General features: G+C 37.9%; 1 protein-coding gene across 2 annotated transcripts in view; it reads left to right on the plus strand.

The window, feature by feature from the left end:
• The first annotated feature begins 6923 nt into the window (after window positions 1-6923).
• dgkq (diacylglycerol kinase theta) overlaps window positions 6924-19687 on the plus strand; it is a 79361-nt gene continuing 66597 nt past the window's right edge. Inside the window, exon 1 of one of the 2 annotated variants that reach the window (XM_088626445.1) lies at window positions 6924-8535. In XM_088626445.1, the coding sequence (XP_088482571.1) occupies window positions 8313-8535 (223 nt within the window). In that variant the 5' untranslated portion in view covers window positions 6924-8312. The remainder of the gene's footprint in view (window positions 8536-19687) is intronic. The other variant, XM_088626454.1, reaches the window with a different exon arrangement.

Genomic DNA, 19687 nt, shown 5'->3' on the forward strand with positions numbered 1-19687 from the left:
TGGATATGGCAAGGAGAAAATTAGCCCTTTGTACCTATTTTACAAAAGCCAGTAACTGGAATCAAGCTTTTCAGTTGCATATGAGAATCCCTTGGGAGGTGGCTTTATATGCAATTAGTATGAAATGGTCAGCAGCACGATGGTCAGAAATACTGCCTCACTGCTCTTGTGACGCAAGTTTCAGTTTGGAATGGGGCACTATCTGTGTGGAGCTTGCATGTTTACCTCTCTCTCAATGTTCTTCAGTTTCCTTCCAGACACAGACTGTCCGTAGTCTTCTTTTTCTTTGATAGGAATAACAGTTTCTGCAAATGGATGAATTATTTGACAGGGTAAGTTTTTTAGGTGGCTTTTAAAGCTGAAAAACAGGAGTGGAAAAGTGCCACACGTTTGTTTTTTTTTCCAGTGAGCGCTATGCAATTAAGGTTAAAAAACTTTTTTGTGCAGAAGCTGGTATGGCTTAGATTATTCATTCATGTGCAGATAAATCTAAACTGAAACATAGTGAATCAAGCAGAAGAAAGGATCCTGAGACATTCAACATTATTGAAATCAAATTATAAGGAAAAGAGAATATTGATGCTGAAACTACTGTATTATTTTGGTAATTGAACAGCTGATTTAAACGTTTTTGGTTTTTTGTCACCCTTTTAATTTCTTACTGAAAGGGAAATAAACCTCCAGCTATAAGAGTTACTAATACTAACACTGCTGACAATTTTTTCATGTGCAGTCTGTGCAGGTAGGAAATTGGCATCTACTGTACCACACTGGAAATTGTTGGTACCCATGTCAACCCTTATTTCTTCCAACTGGGTTTAGAAACAATTATAATAACAGTTAACGGTGCCAAATTCCCCCCAAAACATTCAGATTTTTTACCCAAGCACACTTGTTTGTTAGCATGATCTCAGGGTGGTTGACATTGTATTGTTAACAACTCAAAACCCAGGCTTCATTTACAACCCAGATGGTATTTGTAATGAATTCTATTGTTAATTAAAACAAAGTTAACAAGTTCTGTAACATGTGAAGTGTAAGATGAAACATCTGGAATTGTCTCAAAGTACTGCCGCTCCCAGTGGACACTGTACAGATTACACCTGTCAAACCAGGCTGGCTTTATTTTTAATGGAAAACTCAGAAATTGTCATGATTGTTTACACTTGTCTCACAGTCTCACAGTCATTATCGTTACTCTGATCTTCAGATTTGCATTTGTTTCTATATTTGGAAAGTCAGAATTTCTCATGAAACACCTTGAAATCAATTTCTAAACTACTGGATTAACTTTCTTGTGATTACTTTATGATTTGCACTATTTAAATTAGAGATAATTTGGTCTTTTGAAACAATCAGCTTGGTCGGTATTCACAGTGTCCAATTTCTTACACTTCTGTGATTCAAGAGTGATCTGCTGGATGGTGACTTGACACAACTAGAGTTGTCCATTCTGGTCTGTATAACCTGGCATGTTAGACAAAGACCTTAAATTATTTTTGCTGGCAAATCACCTAACCTGTTCTCATAAAACGTAACACCTCGAGGTTAGTTCTTTATCACCTATATTATAATCCACAAAAGGAGAAACTGAGAACTGACACAAATTACGATCAGTCATGTTAAACAGTTAGATGGTGGGAATCTGCATAATACATAACACAACATTTTTTATGAAGATTAACAATTTGTCCTCAATTACAGACAGTTTAGTGAACTGTCCCTAAATTGTTTTTTAATAGTAATAAGATATTTTTCTGAAGTCGTTGATGCCATTTTGTTCTTTGCACCAGTTTTATAGTCACAGAATTAGCTAAACTAGTTTGTCAATTATCATGATTAAATTGTGGGTTCATACTTCATAAAAAATAAGGAAAAAGGTTTAATGGTACTTGTGTGTGTGAATTTATGTACATGTATGTAAACAAGAATTGAGCAACGCAGCACATGAAAAATTAAATTGAAAGCAGTTTTTTCTTGTTTTAAGGAATCAATGCTTCTACATGCTGTATGTGTATGTTAGGGCAAACACAAGGTGGCGCTGTACATCAACATTTATGTACATTGGCATGGTAGTCATTACTGATGCCTTCAAAATTTCCCTACATAAGCAAAATACAGAACTTTATTATTTGAGAGCTAAAATGTGTTATACGTGTAATGTTATTTGTCACATATGTATATATATATATCAGGTCCTGTATTTTTATGCTGTTTTTAATGTATGTTGTTTTTAAGATCCTTTTTACAACGGCTTTACAGAAAGTTTTAAATGTATATTTGCAAGAATTATCAGCAGCTCACCTGAAAATTTATATACAACTGTGTTTTAATAGTGTTGTAAAATAAGTGTCACATAGAGGAAAAATGATCTGCTGGTCCACTCTGTATGAGGTCCTGCATTGATCAGTTTTTTGCTTACGGTTCTCTCTATAAAGTTCCACTATCTGTCCGTTTTCTAAACTGCTTTCTCCAGTGTAGAGCAGTAAGGGAGCCAGAGCCTGACCCTGCAAGCAAGAAACAGGATGTCCCTTGGACGGGATTGCAGAAGCTTTTTCCCAGAAGCCAGTGAGTCTACCTGTATGTCTTTGGACTGGAAGGAAACTGGAGCACCCAAACAAACATAGGGAGAGCAAACAAGCTCCACACAGATCGCACCCCACAAACTGAACCCAGGGCCCCAGCATTGCTAGGCACCAATCCTAACCACTGTACCACCACACCAGAGTTTCATATCTTCTAAATTTGAGGATGTGAAGGTGGCTTGAATACTTCTGAGGATTTCAGTCCATTTTAGAGCAAATACTTGAGGATATAGTGAAGGTTATTATTGCGTGTGGGTGTTAATATTCAAAGGATCTTGACCTGCCTCAGCTTTTGTTTTTATATTGAGCAATTTAACATTTCTGAAGTCTATTAAACTTTATAGTCTGAGGTGCTGCTATTTTTAAATATTCTGCTGAGGCAGATTCTTTTTAATGAACAACAGCACAACCTTTGATCTGTGGCAAAGGCATGGTACTGTACATTTTGGACATATTTATTCTAAGGGGCCCATAATTGCCTTTTTAGGTCTGCTTTGCAAACAGTCTTCTCATAAAACATTTAAAAAAGACTTTTTTGTAGAAGAGAACAGAAAGACTGATTTGATGTTTAAAAGTTGTCTTTTGTCACAAGAATCTTTTCTTTGTATTTCAGTTTCAAAAGCACAGGATTGAAATACGCCTTTTACCACAAACTGAAAATTACATACAGTATTCTGAACTGACAAGATGTTTTTTTCAGTAATTTGGTTGTGTCTATGGTGTCATACTATAGAACTTAAACTATAAATAACCTGACAGAGGCCTCTCAGAGGAAGACTAGGAAAAACAGATTATTTTTTTTACCACAACATTGACAGGAAAAAGGAGTTTATACTTCGAAATACAATTTAGAGCCATTTTACACTATCCTTCCAATCCGTACCCCCAGATTCCAAGTCTTCTTTAAGATAATTGCATTCAACCCTTAGTATTCACAACCTTATGCTAGTTCTGCTCCTGGCCAACATGACTTGCCCCTCCAGAAGTATCAACAGTTTTCCAAGTCCCTTTCTCCTTTTTTTTAATGAGATCTTACTTTGCAACAGTATTTGTAGATAGGAGCCATTTTACCAGGAGATCATTTTCCTAGATTAAAACAGCAGAGTGAAAATGAACTGGTAATTCCATTTCCCAGATGGTAGTTCATCTGACAAAAAGTTAATAAGTGGCAATATTGTGTTTATACATCATTGTATTTGCATAGTAAGAGCAAGCACCGCTAAGGGTTTCGCACCTTTTGTTTGTGAAAAGAACAGTTTTTTGGGGGCCTGATGAAGTCTTCCAGTTTTGATCTGCTGTCTTATTTACCCAAATAATGAAAGGTAATTTACTGAAGCAGTTCCACATGTACAGTTACATTTACCTTTTATTACAAACAAACAGTAACTGTTTTTTTTTTATTAGACATTTATTCTCTACACACAGATTCATTCCACTGTTAAGCACAAAAACTCCAGGTGAATGAAATGAGTTTAGACTGGGGAACGAATACTAATCTCTGTTGCACCACAGGTAAATGAGCAGCGAAACTGATGTTGTTGCACTGTTAGGTCCTGTTTTTCATCATGACCACATTTTTGTGGGAACTACCCTGCTGTTTCACTTACTATGACGTTGGCAGTGTACCAGCTGACAAGCTTGATTGTTCTTTTGTCCATATGTTTTAAGTCTTACATTAAAAATCTTCAGTGCTAAATCACAATTAAAACTAACAGCTTAAGGTTGATGTCCTGCATAATTACTGGACCCGCAATTTAAAGTAAAAAAAAAAATCATGGTTAAGGCATTAAAATACAAACTACTTTTGACATTCCAAAAGCTGTTTCCTTGAGAGGTCAGAAAGGGTCACCACATGTACTTCATATGAGGTATATAGTACCTTGAAAACAGTATTATGACAGCAAAGACAAAGTTGTTATTTTTGTTTTACAGTCAAGCAATTTGTATTTGCCATCTTGGGACAAATATAAATTTTAAGTATGATATTACACCCATTTTAGTCTTGAGTAATTTCATGCATACATTTTAATGCTAGTGATTTTAAGTGATCGCAATATGAGACTTTTGTACATTTTGGATGTAAAAGTTAAGATTTAGTTATATATGTATCCCTTTGAGGCTGTAATTGCATGATGTTCCCCACCCATTGAGTTCTTAAAGTAATCGTTTAAGATGTTTTGCCACGCCACTGCTGCCACCTTGGAGTTCTTGCCTTTAAATTGTGGTGTTTTGTAAGTTGTTGTTTTTTTCGCCTTGGCAGATGCATACTTAATTGGATTTAAATCTTGCGCTCGAGTAGCTGCGCTCCTTGGTTGTATTGATTATTGTCGTGTTGCATGGTGAAGCACATCCCAGGTATGGAAGCGTGTGCTTCTACATATGCAGACAAAGCGTTTAACTTCTAGAATTCATCCTGCTGCGGCCAAGCATGAGTTACATCAAAGGCGATGAGCAAGGCAGCCTCAGAAATGACTATGTATGCCGGGCTATGCTTCTCACAGGATTGTGTTTTTTTAGCCTCTAAAGTTCTTTTCTTTCTCTTCTCTTTGATCTCTTTATCACTTTGGTTTATCTTGTTCTCATCTGTCCATAAAGCTTTGTTCCAAAACACTCCTGGCTCATCCTAGTACTACGCCACAGGTTCTGAAGCGAGATGAAGGAGATGTCATGACCTGAGAAGGGGCTTGACTGTCTACAGTATTGGCTCACTCACATCTGTTGATAATATAATGATGGCTGCAGCAGAAAAGATTTTCAAGGATCCAGGAACATTTTGTCTCTGAGCACATCTGACAGGTCTTGGACCCTGATTCTCAAGTCATATGGAGCTGATCCGTTCCAGTCCATTATGCCACCTGACTTTTTAAACAATGCACAGAATTGTGCTGCAGTTGTGTTAATAAATAGTAAAACCATTATTGATATTCGGAAGGATATAGTCATTGTTATACCCTAACTTCATTTATGGTATGGCTTTTCAAGCAAAATAATGTGTGATGTACAGGATGCTAACTAAAATTGCCCTTAACTGAGTATGATGTTTATTTATAGATGAAAGGTATAAAAACAGTTGGTATCTCAGAAATAAGATGATGATAAAGTAACCCAGAGTCGACACCTGTCCACATGGGGAACAGTAGAACAAATTGATTTAAACATTACTGAGTTATACCTATGGCTCTTAGTTTTGTCCTCAGAAACCACCCTTTTTCCTTTTTAGACAATCTCCAATAAGTGAGAGTCACTGCTGATCGCATGTGTGTCATCCATTTTCTACATGACCAACAACAGAATGCCGTCTCCCAGTGCCAAGCACAGCTGTAGCTGAAACAATCCGTATGGAGAGTAATCTATGCTACATGAGACCTGCACAATCGGCAGGATCAAGATTTTAGATCTGTCATACCCAGATCTTTGCCACATTACAATGGGCAGACCTGACATTCAGGTAATACAAAAGAAGTAGCAGGCACAACATGGAGCAGCCAATTAAGGTTCATGGGTGATGCAGAATCTGAAGTTAATGATCTATAAAGAAGGCTGTTTTGTATACAAACTGACACAGAAGCACTGCTGGGTGGCTGGGTTGGGTTTTACAATTCTGTTTTTTATTTTTTATTTTACACATAATGTTCTATAGTAGTTCATGTTTCAAAAGCATAAAGATGTGGATTTTCCTTTTAATGTTTTAATGTGTGCTGTGCAATTGATGATCCTCAGCTCTGCATTTAACCACAGGAGAAAAAAAAACACTTGATATTATTTTTCTTCTCAGTATTCAACAGAATAAAATATAACTCTACCCGTTTTGTTTATATATATTACGTTTAGTTACAGTTCCACAATAGATTTAATAACGTCTTAGACGTTTCTTTGAAAAAGGAGAGGGTTGGGGAGTTTGAATTGTTGAGCTAGTCTGCCTAGCAACCAATAAGGGCATCGTCATAAAGATCTCTATTATTAAATATCAAATTAATTCCATAAATTAAATGGCCTCACACTTATGGCGTAACCCCCCGAGCACTCTTTTATCCAAGAATGTAAAAGATGAGAGAGAATGAAGAGTAATAGTCCTAAACATCAGCAAACATTGATTTGGGGGAATGCAAAATAAATCCGTTTGTAGATTGATATGCCTTTTATTTGTGGTGGGCAAATTGAGCGTTAATTGCAGGCGAATGAAAACCTGATCGTTTTCATAGTAAAAAATATGACCTTCCCTTTGACGAGCAATGTTCACGTTTATGTACATTCTTAAAGTGAATTGACTTTCACTTCCCTACCTTCCCTTTTGTCAAGCTAGTTGGTTGCAGATACTGTTTCTGGTTTAGAAATGACTTGGTTGCAAGGTTTTTTTTAATGCGTAACAACGCAAAGCATCCGCAGGGGCAAGAAATGAAATGCCTTTTTTTTTAAGATAGGAGGTTACGGGAATGACTGAGTGAGTGGGAGTTCAAACACGCTCCGACTACCAAATTGCCGGGGTGTGTGTGTCTGTGTTGTTACTCAACAACTGGAATCCCAGCATCTGTTTTCCTGACGCATGTCTTGTGTTGGGGAGGGGGGAAGAGAGAGCAGACAGCGGACAACCAGCAGGTATCGACGTCAAACGGGAATCCGCAGTCACAAACAATCAGGAGTCTTTGCACTGGATCTGGGGGCTATGAACAGAAACCGCAGCCGGGAGAATCCAGCACTGCAGCGGGGAAGGGAAAGAAACAACTCGCCGAAGAACTGCAGGCGGAAGTTGTGTTTGTTCCTCGCAACCTCATCTGCTGCTGCAGACTAACCACTGTAGTACAGGAGCATAAGAAAAAAAGGGGGAGGGAAGACCAAAGAAAGTTGCACGAAAATTATTTTTACTGTGTAAAAACATTTTTAACGAACTCCTGAATTCGGCTCCAGCGTCTCGGTTTAGTTCAGTGTTGGGATCGTCTTCGCGCTGCCGGTTGTTAGTCCACCGTCTTTCGGTTCGGAGAAACTGGGCCAACTATGGTTCATCTCGTATCATCATCCCCTTTTCCGTAAGTTTATAGTTTTCCCCCCCTTTTTTATATACATTGGCCTGCTGCTTGTTCTCCCTTCGCTCGCAAAAACCTTAGTACTGAAACAGCAGTGAATCTACCTCGGCAAGGTTCTCTCTTGTTCTACGTGTCTTTTTTCTCTCAATTTGAATCCGGCGTTCCTGTAACTAAATGCTAATGGATTTGAGAAAGTAGGTGCAGTTGTCGATGCGGTGTAGTTTTAGGAATCCGGATGATTTTTATTTCGAGGCTAAAATGTGTTATTTTTTAACCGACGCTAGGCAGTAAACACTACCTTGACAGGCTTTTGCAAAACTGTGTTGGATTTTTTGTTTCGTGGTTTCATTTCGTTGGTCGGGGGTTTAGTTTACACGCTACTTAGCCGAAGCCAACGACATTACTGCGGGAATATTTTGCGTTAAGACGATTTTTTTCATGGAAATTGGAGACCTTCAAAAATAATAAAAACTTCTGACTCAATGGGCTTCTCGTACACAACAGTTTTGCTCGCCGTGTATGACTGATATTCATGCCATTTACATGATCACAGATAATTCTGGCTGAACTGAAGCTTGCAGTCGTATGGCCACGATGATTCGCAGAGGGTTAACGTAGGGTGTGCTAACGCTGTCGGGTTTTTTTCTTTTATTTATATCGAAGCAAATAAGCTGCAAGGGTACAAATAAGACAAAATTAGCTTAGCATGGCAGACAGTGTGCGGGTCAAGCACGGTAACTGCGGCACCGACAGCCCGGGCGCCAGCCCTGTGGCCGGGAGGAAGAAAGCACAGAGCTCGCCGGGCTGCAGGACGAAGTACCAGGCTGGGGCTCCTGGACACAGTTTCAGGAAAGTGACACTGACGAAGCCGACCTTCTGCCACCACTGCAGCGACTTCATCTGGGGATTAGCCGGCTTCCTTTGCGAAGGTGAGACTTGAATCTTGCACATCATTGACTGTCTGGATCTTAAAACCCGGGGTAGGGGCTGTGGTTCAAATCGTGCGGACCACGCAATATTGGAATTGTTATTTTTTTCCAGGGTTTCTATGGATGTCGGATCCCTGTTTCTAACCTTATGTTAAAAAGAGGTGTATGCGTTTGAGGGTTGTAGTAAAACCAGGAACGGCTGAGACTGTCGCTGTGCAATTGGGAGTTTTTCCCCCCTCTGCTCTACATACATCGTTCAGAAAACTATGGCATATTAACTGAAAATTAATCAATGCTCGCGTCCCACAAAGAACACATTTTTGTAAACAGTAAATGTAAATGGTATAAGATAAATATCTAAAAATATGATCATTGTTATACAGTATATTTTTAGTGTGCAAAAATGTTTCATAGGGTTTAACGAGCATGTCTTAGTATTTGCTTTATTTATTATTTAAACAACACGTTTCGCCAATATTTATTTTACGGACGTAAATGTTCTCAGAACATAGTGACAGACTTCATTGTCAAAACGCAAGTATCCTTGCTTTTTTAGCTTTTTCAAACAGGCAGCACATGACGGCTTCTAACCGTATTCTTTGTAAAGTGAATTCCCAAAGAAAAGGCTCAGAAAGCTTTCACGGTAATCTGTTTTTATTTATCAATCTTACTGTAAGAAAACCTGAACGAATTACACTATAATCATTAAATATTCGATAAATTATTGTTAGTCAATAAAAAACAAGGATAATTTGAGTGTTGAATCGGCGGTGTAATGTTTTTTTAACATGCCAGATTTCTTCCATTCAGTGCATTAACAGCAGTACACGGTTAGGTTGTGTTGTATAAAATATGCAAGTTAATTTAGAATTGTAAATTGCACATATTTTCCTCTCCGTTTTCTTATTTTTCCTTTTTTTTGGTCATGTTAAAATTCTGCAGATTGTGGTTTGTGTGTTATGATGTACTACAACAGCTAGTAAACTAAAGAAAACTACGTTTCAGGGACTGTTGTCAGTTTAGTTTATGGTGTACTTTCTGAATGTATACACTGTATCCCTTGATTCCTTCTAGCTACATTTTATAATTCTCTCATAGGTGATTGTAAACATTAATGCAGCTGCTATACAGAAAATATAGCATTCAGTGGAATACATAAATACACATTTTCTACATTTCTGAAGAATTTTGGCCTCTTGTGAACACCATGTGAATCTGTTAGGCTAAGGATTTTTATTTTCTGCAAATTTGAAACTTTTATGACAAAACAAATTAGCAATAAAATGGGTATCGCGTGAAAGCATGAAAAAGATAGACGTGTTAGTTCCTGTGTTATACTTAAATGGAAAAAAAAGGTGAGGTTTTTTCGGGGAGTAGGGGCTTTATGCAATTAAGTATCTTCCTAAAAATAGACTAAATTGCTTATGTTTAGCAGATATGCTGAAAGCCTAAAATACACATTAATGGAATGTGACATTGTGGCAATTACCCTATCATTATTGTGCTGGAAGGAGAGATTTTACAGTGAGAATTATAAGTGCAGTTACACTATAGTATGCACATATTCTAGCACTGATATTAAGTAAAGGGTGCATATTTCTTTAGATCACACCTAAAAAAGGCCCCACAGCTGAAACGTTGTTTCTTTTCTTCTCTTTTTAGCATGGAATAGACCTTTACCTTTTCCTTTGCAGTCTGCGCATGCTGACGCAGCTAACTACTTGAACTATATCTTTAGGTAACTGTTTAAAATCAGGGTTATGCGGTTTAAATTTGACAGCATTTGCAATATGGATTTAAGCCTAGACAGAATGCATAATAAAAGCATATGTGTATGCTGTTGTGGACTCTTTACATTGCATATAATTGCCCCTTAAAAGTGCTTCTTAAATGTGAAAAAGGTCTGTTATATGTGGATATATTGCACTATTAGTGTATAAAAACTAATGTTAAGTCTGCCTGTTCTGTATATACAGGGACAGTACCAGTCGCTTCTAAAAGGAACTTGGTCTGAACCTTTGATACATACAGTAGCTAGAAAACCTGTGCATTACTCATTGTTTCAGCCACATATTATATAAAGCTTGGCTGGTAGGTTGAAGTAATGTAGCTGCATGACCAACACAGAAGGGTCATGGAAATGAAGTCCATAACCAACCCCGTTGAAAAACTGTACATCTTGAGGTGATAATAGTGAAGAAATGAAAAGTTCCCAGGGCACTGTTCTTAATGACACAGTTCAGTCCTTTCAAAACCTAACAGAACCCACTACACCTCTCTTGAACATCACATGTACATTATTGTATAAATTGCTTATAGTAAAGTCTTAACAAACTGCACCTAAGTCAGCAAATGCACTATCAAACCTGGTGAACTGTGAAGAAATGATAAGACCCTTTGAGGAAGATACTTTATGTGGGTGTTTTCATCTAACTTGTGGAAGACGATAAGAGAAGCTCTGAGATCAATTTTGATCTTAGTTACCGAAATACACATATATTTGTTAACAATTGTAATTGAGTGTTTCTTGGAGGTATTTGAAATTATGATTTGTGAAAACATCGCTGATTTTTTGGGGGCTAATTCAACAATCTTATTTTTTTTTAACAATCCTCTTCATCATAAAAGCTACAGTTTGACTTAAAAAAAAGTAGGTGGATCGCTTGCTAGGTATTAGTGCATCTTTTAGTTTTCGTCTGTGAAGGAGTAATGAAGTAAAGCTGAATTAAAGTTGTCATTTATGAAAAACGTAGGCCTGAGGAAATAATTTCAAAGATTCAAGTGAATCTTACTTAAAGGAGTCCAGGAGGGAATAGTTTTATACTACCATAAGTACTTGGATATTTTTCTAAGGAACTTTATATGTCTTTGTATGTGTACAGGATGGGGAAACACTAAAACAGTAGTTGTAGAATGAATACATAATTTCTCTTTAGAGTTGGGGCAAAATGGGAGTAGCACAACTGGAGCACTTAGAAGTCTACAAAATGTCAGTTAAGGAGGTAAGACAGAGCCCTTTCATATTAAAATTAGGACTATGGTACAGAGTAGAGTTACCCAGTTATGTTATGGTACTACCAAAGAGGAAAGATGCATCTTCTGCGTGATTTGCTCTGCAAGGGTACAGCGTTGCACTCAAGTATTTTCATGTTTTTATACTTGCTGGTTTGTTTTTATACTTGCGGTTTCTGGAATGATCTTTGAGATGTTGAAAACATGGGATGACCAGATATTTGAGTATATCCGAGTGCTGCTTCCTTGTAGCTCTTGAGTCCTGGATTCAGTTTTGGACTGAGCCACCATCTCTGTGGAGTCGGTTTGCTTTCTGCGAGTGCACCAGTGTACTCACACTTTCAGAAAGCCATGGTTATTTGGCATCTCTAAAGTGTCACAGTGTGTGTGCCTTGTAATGGTCTGGCCTCCAGTCCAGGCTGTAGTCCCTTCTTGCACCACGATTGTGGGTTTAGCTCTGGGTTGCCATAGTCATTACCAGCAATTACCAACTTTATGATGACAAATAATTGCCCAATTTTTTGTACTGCGGGGATGTACTTATTATGATTGCTGTGACTGATACCAATATCCAGTGATTACCCAAACACAGCAGCATTTACCAATATGTAGCACTAATGCAAGTAAGGCATCTTAAACTAATGGTTCCCATCCCTGTGTCGTCTGGCATTTGCAATTGGTAAATTGGTAACCCCTCTATCAAAATTTCCTAGTTAGTGATGCTTGAAACTCTTAACAACTTTATACAGTCAACTTCTGCACTGAGCTCATGAATAGCTTCTGCATTCTAGTTTTTGTTGATTTATCGTGGAAACTGTATAAGTATAAACATCCCTATCAACCTTACTCCAGAAAAGTAAAAACCAAAAAGTAGCTTTCAGTGTTTCATCCTTATTGGAATAAACCCTCAAGCACTGCAGATGAAGAGGAGGAAAACCAGCTGTTTTTTTGGAAAACCAAAAGCAATTGTTTGTATTTTTGTACTAATAGTCATAACACAGTTCTGTACAGAAATAGCCTCCTGTCTCATGAATTGTTACAGCTACATTCTGAGAGAAAAGGTTATTTTTGCATTACATAGGTTTTGTTTACAATATCAATTATTTTATCATACTGTACATAGGTGGTTCTTCAAGGTGCAGTCCATGACACCTTTCCTTTTGTTTAATTGTTGAGAAAACTGTGTTTACTAAAGAAGCACTAGACTTCTCATCATGTGTACTTTAGAATAAAGACACGCAAATTAAAATCCTGGCTTTTTATAAAAAAGGCTGGATGAGATCCTTGGATCAATTAGCTATTAACAACTTAATGGGCTAAATGAAATCTACTGTATGTCTTTTCTAGCTTGTAACCTTTTTTTTGTTCATTTGTGAGCGGAAAGAGACATTTTAGGGAATACGGTTTTAGCTCAAAAACAGTATACTGTAGATGTGCAATTCATTTGTCGTAAGATTTTGTTTCTTCGGGTACAGCACTTTTACAGCACAGAAATGTTAAATATCAAACTGGTAATCTTGTTTCAGTTGACATTTAAGTATTTTTTCAGCCAAATGTTTCTTCACGATGTTAAAAACCCTTCCTAAGGTCCAGATTAAGTCAAAATTTTAACCTACTGGCCAGTGGGAAATCTGATCTACAGTACTACAGCCAACAGTTGGGATACTGTAATTATAATTTGTGACAGGCATGTGTGTCAAAGTTTAGAATATTAGTCTCCAAAAATAGACAGATGAGCATTTCAACCTGTGACATATTCATTTAGAAATAGTAATAATAGGTGATAGGTATGATGAAGTCTTTTAAGATGTCTGAAAAGAGGCAGTAAGTAAAAGTATACTGAGTTGATGTGAGTAAAAACATTTTCATCCCTGCCTTTGCAGTTGCAAATAGAGCAAGCAGGATACGTAGCTGTCGGTTTTCTCCACTCCTTCTCGCGAGTAAAGAGGAGTTGTGTGTTTGGAGTGGAATTGAGTGAAAGCTGTCAAGAGCTCAGTGGAGGAGGACGTCAGTTGTCCTTCAGTTAGCAGGGGGTTAGGACTGATTGATCTGTACATTGACATACATTTAAAGAACCTCTTCCAGCTAATGCTGGCAGGTTAAAGGCATGTCGAGGAATGATTTAAGAGCTTGTGCCACAGAAAGATAGATTGTATTGATTGTTTTTTTTCGTTTCCTTGTTTAATTGCCTAATTAAGCATCATTCCTGTGATTGAGTTATCGGGTTTGCTTAGTAACAGGAGATGGGTTGCTTTGCTCTGCCAAAGCAATAGTGTATACAAGATACTGTCTTAAAGTTGGCTGATACAATGAGATACGACTTAAACCATCTGAAGTATCCTCAGTATCCACGTTTCTGGCATATCCATTTAGTCTTAATAGGAATTGCAGCTGATCAGTGCTAAAAGGCCAAAAGGATATCAGGCAATGACTTATTGGTATTGGGGAACTTGTTAGCTTGTGCTGAAGGCCATATTGAATACTTACCTAGTACTTCTGTTCCTAGAGAACCATCTGTAAATACATGCTGTCTTTAATATGTGTTTATTTTACATTATTCTGGGTAGGAGTAGTTTTGGAAGAGGAGGGACTTTTCTTTTCTCCTTGTCTTTTTCCAATTTCACTCTGTTGATTTTTTAAAATGTTTTTGCAAAGACACTATAGTAAACTCCCCGAATCATCTTTTGTATACATACGTAACATTCAGTAGTATTTTATATCAGCTGTTAACCTGTGTCTTAAAAGCGATGTGTGTGTTTTGAGTTTAAATATTTGCCCTAGGTGTTTTTTAAACGTTTTTTTTCTCCTTCCCTTTGTGGTGTCTGCTTTCTCCACAGAAGAAATGTTTCCTTATCTGCAGAGTGTTTGAATACAGTGGAATACATGTTGAACACGTTTGTGATGAATCTGGCTAGTTCTGAGGATAATGTTTTGTGACACGTCTTACATGTGTCTTAGCACATTGTCTTTGTTTTTGTGCTTCTCCAAGTGTGCAAATGAAGAACGTGAGAGACGAGGATATATGGTAGTGTATAAAGGAATGTGTATCCTTTACGGTGTTTAGTGTACAAGTTAATATAGGGTAGGAATTAAAAGGATTAATATTGCATGAATTTCTTAATTCTTTCTAAATAAAAGCAGCCTTAGAGTATCTTTTTTTTTTACTTCTTTAATTTCCCATGTGTATTATTTTAGGACCTAAAAACAACATAATCTGTACCCAGACATTGGGAATATAAGATTTTGGACCAAGGTATTCCTTTTCTGTAGGTTTCCTTTAATTCCTTTTCAGAGCTTAAAAACAGCTCCAATGCTTAACCTGTGCATTTGGTGTCTGTGAGCCCAGTTTGTAACTATAAGAAGGTTTGTAGCATAGTGCTGTCTGTTCTGGTGTGAGAGGGAGAAAGTAGGTGCTGGCGTTCTGCGAGTGAGTTTTGGATGAAATGCTGCATTGCTGCTAGCTTAGTGTGTGAAACTGTGATTGACTTTTTCAGTTGCATGGCAACCAGGAGTCCACTGGGGATGAAATCCGGGGGCTACAGAAGGAGAGAAGGCCTGAGCACACTTTCAACGAGATGGGCTTGGTTTAGAGTTGACGATGACGGGTTTTCAGCTATCTGCGCAGTTAAATGCAGGAGATGTTAATGCGATGAATTGATTTTAGTAAGGAAATCATGTTTATCTTAATGTTTTGCTGAATTATCCAAAAAGCATTCTAACAATCACACAAACTGTGATAAACTGGTAGATAAAGTGGTGTATATTTCGCATCAGATTTCAGATCTGATCTTATCGGAGGTCAAGTATGTGTTGGATCAGTCAGTACAGGGATAGGAAACCAGTTTGCTGCATAGGTGGTGATGGTGGACCAGTAAGTTGAACTCTTCCCTCTCGACCAGAATTTCTGAACCAGTCCTCCAGGTGACATGGCAGCTGAAGATAAATTCTTATATTGGACAACATTTCATAAAGAATTAGAGTAGGCACACACTGACAGTCTTGTGTAGATCAATAACAAATGTTACAGGCATACTGTACTTTATGGTTCTTGCAATAAAAGCTGTTTGTATATACTGTATGAGCCTTTTCTTTATGCTTTGGGTTGTTTGAGTTGGGAATAAGTTGCCCAGCCTCATAATTGCAACTAATACCTTTGTTGTTTTTTTTCAAGAATCCACATAGGATCCGATCCTCAAATCATTTACCAACTAGCAACCAAATAAGCTATATAGAACCAAATGGCTTTCTTTTATTTGTATCTTTTCTTCTGTTCTTCTTTTGAGAAAAGGGTATTAATTAGAATGTTGCAGGCATTACTCATTTCCCTGGGAGGTCACGTATAGGGCAGTGCTATAGATCATGACAGGAATTGCATTTAAACAGTATGAGAAAAAGTCCTGTCATATCTGGTTTCATATCTCAGCTTGTTTTATTTTAAAAGAAAAGAAAAGCTTTAAATTCACGGGCTGCTGCTTCGTTCAGAAGAGGCTGGACTTCTCTGAATGGCGTGGATGTGTGTGCTGTTAAAGATGTTAAACCATAGAGATGAAGTCAGCAGTTTAAGCTACAGTAAGTGCACATCACGAGTGACGCTGCACAGAATGAGCTCAATAGGTTGTTCTTCATGAGTTTTAAGTCTGAAGTCCCCATGCACAAACTAGTCATGATGACAAAGTCAGGTCAAACACAGAATTCCAAGGTTTGCGTATTTGCTGTTTTCATCTAGTATTAATTTAGTTTTTTATTCCTTTCACTTTGCGATCACTCATTTTAATCAGCTCCAGTTCACTACAGTGACCCCTTGAACCCCCAAAAAGGATTGTATCTGCCTCCAAAACTTGCATCATCAGAGTAGTCTTTTCCTTCCACAATGCCACAGCAGTCCCAGCACTCCCAGAATTGACGTGTCTCTCGCCAACAGCAGTAAAGGCTCATAGTTCAGGGCGGCTGTGGGCATGATGAGAATAGCCTGAACAGTACAAGTCATCTCCAGCCCTCTCTTGTCCTTGGCCACTTGTGCACTGCTGCCTAGGAAAACCTGGTCATAGCTAGCTAAACGACATACTGAAACTGGAAGAGGCAACCTCAGTATTATAGATCCTTACGCCACTTTGGAGACCTAGCATTATTAGTTTTAAGGTTGCTTCAAATTAAGTCAGTTTTAGTGACAAAACCAAGATACCTTCATTTGTTTCTGTTTTAATGGCTATATTTACCTTCCTCAAATTGCATTTTTTAAAACTTTTTCTGGTAACTGAAACCTCATGGACTACAGGGCTTATAGCACTCGATATACAGTTTCATGCAAAAGTTTGGGCACCCCTGGCCAAATTACATTTTGTTTATTTTCTAAGTGAAAAGAAGTTAACACAACCTCTGTAGTGAACACACTTAAACTTGACATATTTCTGCAAATATTAATGCACAGTTACTATTTATTTGCTAACTTTAACAGATTGAAAAAAGTCAGTACTTAGTAACACCCGATTTGGCAGAAATTAGAGCCAGAAATCCAGTTGATCCACTAGTGTTATTTTTTGTAAGGTCTCAGAACTTAATTGACTCATTAGGCCTTAATCTAAGTCATTTGATGACAATTCCAGAGCTTAATAAATTCTCTGACTCTTCAAACCTCTCAGGGTGTTGTGCTTACACTCAACAACCATGGGCTCCTCTGAGCAACTGACTGGGGATCAGAAAATAAAGATAATTGAAAGCAGGGGAAAGCTATAAAAAGATATCTAAAGGCTTCCTGCTTGCAATTTCCACTGTCCGAAATGTGATTAAGAAATGGAAGTTAAGGGGAACAGTTGAAGTCAAGACAAGATCTGGAAAACCAAGCAAAATCTCAGAACTTCTCTTAGACTGGTCAGGAATGCAAAGCAAAACCCCTACTGTATATCAGTGCAAAGGACCTGCAGGAAGGTTTAGCTGGCACAGGAGTAGTGCTGCACCGGTCCACTGTGCAGCGTTGCTTGCACAAACATGATCTGCATGGAAGAGTAAACCTTACCTGCAATCTCATCACAAAAGTCAATGTCTGAAGTATACAACATAACACTTAAATGAGCCAGAGGCATTTTGGAACCAAGTGCTGTTGTCTAATGAAGTAAAAATTGAACTCTTTGGCTACAATCACCAAAGGTACGTTTGGAGAAAAAAAGGAAAAGCATTTGAAGAAAAGAACACCTTGCCAACTGTTAAGCATGGGGCTGGATCTATTACGCTTTGGGGTTGTGTGGCAGCCCATGGCATAGGAAATATTGTGTGGGTAGAGGGAAGAATGGATTCTACTAAATATCAACAAATCCTGGAAGCTAATGTCCCACAGTCAGTGAAGAAATCAACCATGCACTACTTCAAGAAATGAAAGATTAAGGTTTTGAAATGGCCTTCACAGTCCCCAGACTTGAATATTATTGAAAATCTGTGGGTAGATCTCAAACATGCAGTGCATGCAAGAAGACCTAAGAATATTTCTGCACCAGAAGCGTTCTGCAAGGAAGAGTGGGGAAAAAAATCCTAAAGCAAGAATAGAAAGACTGTTAGCTGGTTACAACAATTGTTTGGAGGCTTTGATTTCTGACAAATGGGGTGTTACTAAGTACTGACTGATAGGGTGCCCAAACTTTAACACATGCCACATTTACGGTTTTATTTTTTTCAATGTGTTAAATTCAGCAAATAAATAGTAACTGTGCATTAACGTTTGCAGACATATATCAAGTTTAATTTTGTTCGCTGCTGAGGTTGTTAACTTATTTTCACTAATAAATAAAACATTTGGCCAGGGGTGCACAAACTTTTGCATACAACTGTAAATGTGCTGTTTTCAAATTCCTAGGTATTTTACCCAGAATATGTGTTTAGAAGTGGTAATCCCCCCCCATAAAATGTTTTAAACAGGTAGTTTATAGTTGAAGGTTTAGTTAAGTTGGAACTTTCATGGAGATTCATGGAGATTTCTGCAATGCCTATTCAAATTAACATTTTCTGCTTTTTAATATTTACAGGCTCATTGATGCAAGATTTTTTTGTAAAATTATACCATAGAAACACAAGGTTGTTTCTTAATGCTCATGTCGATGCATCACTCTTTGAGAACGTATCGGACGTTTCAGATAAGTTCAGGTCTTGTTTGTGCCGGTGGTAAATTGTGGGGGTGGTGCACTGGGTTTAAAACGGTACGATTCACACAACTGCCTGTGAAGCACTGCCAGCATGCTGAGGGCCAGAAACCACTTCCTGCTGTCGTTTAAAAAAAAAAAGCCCCAAACCTCCAGCACACTGTCTAAACTGAATCAGGGCTCCTGAGAAAGATAGAGACCTGTTTTTTTTTTAGAAGCTGCCCTTTGTGTTCTTGGCTATGTTTAGACTTTTTAAAGATTTGAGTTCTATTTTCAATTGCACAGATCCTTACTTTTTATGTTCTTCAACAAATAAGTGCTGCAGTGGAAACTGAAGGTTTCAACCAAAAACCATGACTGTAGAGATGGTCAGGTCAGGTTAGGACATGGCAAACCAGGCCTTTACCTTCTTCTTTAGGCCCCATACTTTACCTTTTAAGAAATATTCCAGTGTTTTTTCCAAGGGTGTAGCTCTGGAACAAGAGTGTAAAGAGATTGCCAAGCCATTCACAAATGTTAGCGATGCCTTTTATAATTTTGTTCAACAGCAAACTTTTGCGAACACTCTGCTTGCCCCACTTTTCGTTTTTATTAAAAATCAACTGGGTTGTGACGAATAAAAGTGAAATGGCTGGGCTTTCTTTGACACTTCATTGTCAGACTTTACAAATCATTGAAGTTTCAAGTCTGGTTTATGGAAATGGATCCAAAGGAGACCTTACTGGCTCCTGCACCCTTTTCGTGTTCATGCTTGATTTTTATATTGTAACAAAAATCAGTCTCTGGTTTAAATATGTTGTCCTTTAACTCTGTAATAACAGCAACCGCCTTGGTTTATATCCAGTGAAGCTGGTAAGCAGGTAAAGTAATTAATTCAGAGCAAACTTGTGTGATTTTTAGGAAAGTGTTTTAAAGCTGCTCGACAAGAATTCAGATTTGTGACTCGGTGGTAGAATCGTATTTGTTGAGGGACTGTTTGAAGGAAAAAGGATGGGCGGCTTGGCGCTGCAGTG

Source organism: Lepisosteus platostomus, chromosome 1, assembly GCF_059453375.1.
Source record: "Lepisosteus platostomus isolate fLepPlt1 chromosome 1, fLepPlt1.hap1, whole genome shotgun sequence".
NCBI lineage: Eukaryota > Metazoa > Chordata > Actinopteri > Semionotiformes > Lepisosteidae > Lepisosteus > Lepisosteus platostomus.